Genomic DNA, 4,409 nt, shown 5'->3' on the forward strand with positions numbered 1-4,409 from the left:
AGAGTGAGACATCTCACTTCTGTTCCATCTTTGTTGGGACACACGCTCAGTACCTAGGTAAGGACTACTAGCCAGTCAGAAGCAGAGTATGAAGGCCCTGACAGTACCTAGGTAAGGACTACTAGCCAGTCAGAAGCAGAGTATGAGGGCCCTGACAGTACCTAGGTAAGGACTACTAGCCAGTCAGAAGCAGAGTATGAGGCCGTGCCCTGACAGTAAGGACTACTAGAATCGTGACACCCCTAATTTATACGTAAAAAGTACTTCAAACAAAACTAACAAAAAGGAAAACATTAACCTTGTGCATTATAAAAATATTTGACGGTTGCTTCTACAATTGAAGGAATAAGTTCTGAGAATCTTGTTTATATCCAAGCAAAATTGATACGTCATTACTCGCGAAGTCATGGCAACCAAGTAAACAACAGGGGGAGTACTACTTTTCACTCTATCTTAGGCAAAGTGACACCCTGCAACTAAAGACGCGACATGAAATCTGCACTCACGTGGGTCCTGTGTAATGTGACAGCTCCAGTTTATTGGAAAAAGCATTGTGAACACTGAATTTGATGAATTCACTGTTTATCAGACCCCTGACAGGACAAGAAGCCAACGTTAGCGAACACTGCGGTCCCTCTGCCTCCCCGCTGCAGGAGACGCCGTATCCCTGCGACACGCTGTATTAACGCTAGCTATTGTTTTATAAAAGTTTTCATGTTAGTGGGGGGTGCAACATGAAAACAGTAGCTAGTAATGTTCACTCAGCGTCTTGTTTTGTTGTTAAACTGTGTGTTAAATGAGCGGGGACGCTAAATCACCAGTTTCAGGTAACCTCTCTAGGGTACCGTCTATTTGCTGGATGGTTTCAAGGTAACAGTTGGTAGCTAAGATCAGCAAATAAGTCCGTTGACAGAGATGTTATTGATCATATTTTGGCACGTTTCTGACCGTAGTGGTCGTCATGATGACTGAAAGCGTGATGTCACATGCTAAAAAAAACTACAGGTAATGTAAATTTTTGCAGTGACAAGTACAGTAAACTGTATAAGTTCCTATATTGAGATTTTAATAATTCTATTCAAGATGAGGCCTACCACAAGTCTCCAGACCAGGGAGGGAGGGAGGGATGCTGAGCATCACTTAACAAATCAAACAGCTACATAATGAGGTTGTGGGTGTGCCTATAAAAAGGGCCATAAGTAAAAATAGATAGATGCTACGACCAATACTATTCTTAACTTAAAAGTGCATTATACTGTAGAACTTATTTAGAATTATGTTTCCTTTGGAGACATCGCCATCTTTGGAGGCTGAAAAGGGGGGGGGCTGCCTTTTTTCCAGATTACAGCGATGGCCCTTCCAAATGTCTGCACATCCCTGCTAATGACATGGATTGTGTCTGATGACATCGTGTTCAAGGGTGACTCAGCAGTTCTCTAACTTGTTGCTCTCTCTACCAAGATAAGCCGTTCTGTTTTAGGATACCAAATGTCCATGCAGGCTGACATTCCCTGGATTCTCACTCTAACTTCAGCTACTCTCGTCAGGGGGTTGCAGTATACCGCACTACCGCAGGAATTTCTTGCTTTTCAACCGCGGTAGAAACAAATCCAAACCGCTGCAGCCCTACAGTTCCCTATCATGGAAACCACAATGCACAGGTAATTTGAGTGTACATAGGATGTTCCCTACATTGTACTCTTGTATACCACAATGCAATGTGGCCGTGTCTTCCGGGTGAAGAAGAACCTGTGAAAACTGAAACGGAAAAATGGAGCGGGCTTTCATAAAAGCTAAACTGTGGAAATGTAACACACACAAAATGAATCTTTGGCGGGGCGGAGGGGGGGGGGTCATGCTCCTACAATTCATGCTGACAGGGTTTGAGCGACAACATATTGTGGCCCTTCCTCACTGCCATGGCTTTCAGACTGGTTTGCAACGAGCTCATCATACCTCTGGGTGCCGGTCCAGATCCGACAGCGTGAGGCCGTGCTGCAGAATCAGCTGACGAGCCTGTGGGAGGACAAGCCAAGAGATGGGACACAATGTGACCAGCAGAAGACCACAGTTCCTTTGCATGTTTTAGTAGAAACAACACAAATACACAGAAACAGCTCTTATTGATGTTGGGTAAGTCCTTCTGAGTAATTGTAACATTTAGATGTTAAAGACAAGGAAAAAAAAGAGAAGATTGCGTGTGGTAACGAAGCCACGATGTTGAAACACATGCTGTTGCCACTGTGTATACACCATTACGCCACGAGGCCGAATACAACTCAGAGTCATGTTGGCCTATAAGTAACACTAAAAGTTCCAAACCAACCTGGAAAGAGGTGGGCACACACACGATGTTGAGTTTCTCCTGTCGCACTCTCTCAGCTGGAATACACAGCATACACAAAGCAACCTTAAGCATGGCTAAGTGTGCGTTTAAAGATAAAAGGTCAGTGGATTTCCAATTCAAACAAACCAAAAATGAAAAGTAATCATTGAGCTTTAACCTTACCGTGGCCAAGTTGGTGTTTAAAGACAAAGGTCAGTGTGGTTTCACTCACCTAATCTGTCCACAGCATAGACAATGGTGGATCCGCTGCCCACTCCAACCACCTGGTTGTTCTACCAGAGACAGAAAACAACTCAAATTAGTCAAACATTTCACATCAGGTCCTGAAAGTGGCTGGGAGTAAAACACCTGAACTGAAGGGGAGAGCAGTACTGGAGATGTTCTATTTAAGTGTATTTACGAGTTCATTGAGTTTTCTTTTCCAATTATTCATCCAGGAACATAACCCCACAAACATATGGAAATACAAGTCTTAAATTACAGCCTCAAAAATACAATGAATTTCAAAAAAAATTAACAGTTTCAACAAAATATCACGACTTGATACCATTTTGTCCACATTTTGTGGCGGATATTTCATGACCAAAACTGTCCACATGTCACGTTCCTGCTCTATCGCAGTTGAATTATATAATGTGTAACTGCAAACTGATACTTTACTATTACACCATGTATACTACACAGCACAGATACAGGCTCTCTGTCGGCTTCTGTTTCTCATTCAGGCTGCTTTACGCCTAAGCTCATATATTTCGATTTGTCCATCAGTTAAAACCACAATGACCGCTCTATTTACAGCCAACACATGCTATGACATACAGTTAGTATATTTAGTCCTTAATACTGAACAAAGTTAAGCCACTATCCCGGGCCAAGCACGCATAACGGTGAGCTAATTCCCTCTCAAACCGTGCAAGTTAGATAACGGCGATACGTTAGCAAGCTAGGCTACATTACTGTCTGTAAGTTAGCTAGTGGCTAACTTTGCTAACACGCAGCATCTCTAAATGTAGCGAAGACTAGACATGACCGAGCTAAACTAAAAGCTCGCAGGCTGCGGACTCTTGTGGCTATATTAGCTAACAATGACAATAATGTACCTGGACGTGGTTATCCACCGCGGCGTAAGCGGCCAGTTTCTTCGCTTCCTCGGCCATGCTAGCGACGGACTGACTGGACAGACGCACGTGCTTCTGGTTGCTGAGAGCCACCAGCCTCCAGGATGCCGAAGAGAGAAATCCAGCTGCGAGGTTACTGAAGGAGACCCACCCCCGACGTTTCATGACCCGGCCCACAAAGAGACGGACAGACAATAGGGACAGACCATGGGGACAGACAGGCGGACTTCCGCACCTCTGCGGTCTGCGGTTATCTGCGCAGGTGCAATACAGCAGCAACCCCGAGTGGACCCCTCTTAGTATGGCTACATCAATGTGCTGGACCATACCATAGACTGTGTGTGTCTGTATAAATACACAGTGACATATATACAGTCTATGTACTGGACAAACAGAGGCTGCACTCACAGAAGTTCACCTATAGAGGAAGTATTACTGCAGTAAAAGTACTAATACCACACTGTAAAAAGACTATATTACATGTAAAAGTCCTGCATTGAAAATGTTGTTTAATTACAAAAAATAAGTACACAATGCAGAAAAATGGCCCCTGAATATGCAACTGATTATTTTTTTCTTTTGCTGATAATTTTCTCCAGTAATTGGATAATTGATTGATTGAAATGTAAAAACAGTGAAAAAAAAAACCATTACCCAGAGCTAAAAGTGGCACCTTAACAATGTTTGTTCTGTCCAACCGACAATAGACAGTGTATTTATTTTAATAATCTAGTCTAAACCATGACATGATTTTGTATGAAAACTGACTTCAAATATTATCAAAAAAAAGTCGCTCTTATAGTTAAACTTTTCATACATGCTTTACTGGATTTGTTGAGTAACTAGTAACTAAAGTTGCCAGATAATTGTAGTGCAATAAAAAGTAAATGATTAATGTGCTGATTAGGGCTTATATAAGGTTTTGCATAGGGTGACTTTAAGTA

General features: G+C 42.5%; 1 protein-coding gene across 1 annotated transcript in view; it reads right to left on the bottom strand.

Moving 5' to 3' along the window:
- Positions 1-3,720, bottom strand: part of rpia (ribose 5-phosphate isomerase A (ribose 5-phosphate epimerase)) — a 10,493-nt gene extending 6,773 nt beyond the window's left edge. Inside the window, exons 1-4 of the mRNA XM_032511967.1 lie at positions 3,448-3,720; positions 2,559-2,619; positions 2,327-2,382; positions 1,957-2,016 (exon numbers count right to left, since the gene is read on the bottom strand). Of these exons, the coding sequence (XP_032367858.1) occupies positions 1,957-2,016; positions 2,327-2,382; positions 2,559-2,619; positions 3,448-3,630 (360 nt within the window). The 5' untranslated portion in view covers positions 3,631-3,720. The remainder of the gene's footprint in view (positions 1-1,956; positions 2,017-2,326; positions 2,383-2,558; positions 2,620-3,447) is intronic.
- Between the last annotated feature and the right edge of the window lie 689 nt (positions 3,721-4,409).

Source organism: Etheostoma spectabile, unplaced genomic scaffold (genome assembly GCF_008692095.1).
Source record: "Etheostoma spectabile isolate EspeVRDwgs_2016 unplaced genomic scaffold, UIUC_Espe_1.0 scaffold58, whole genome shotgun sequence".
Lineage (NCBI taxonomy): Eukaryota > Metazoa > Chordata > Actinopteri > Perciformes > Percidae > Etheostoma > Etheostoma spectabile.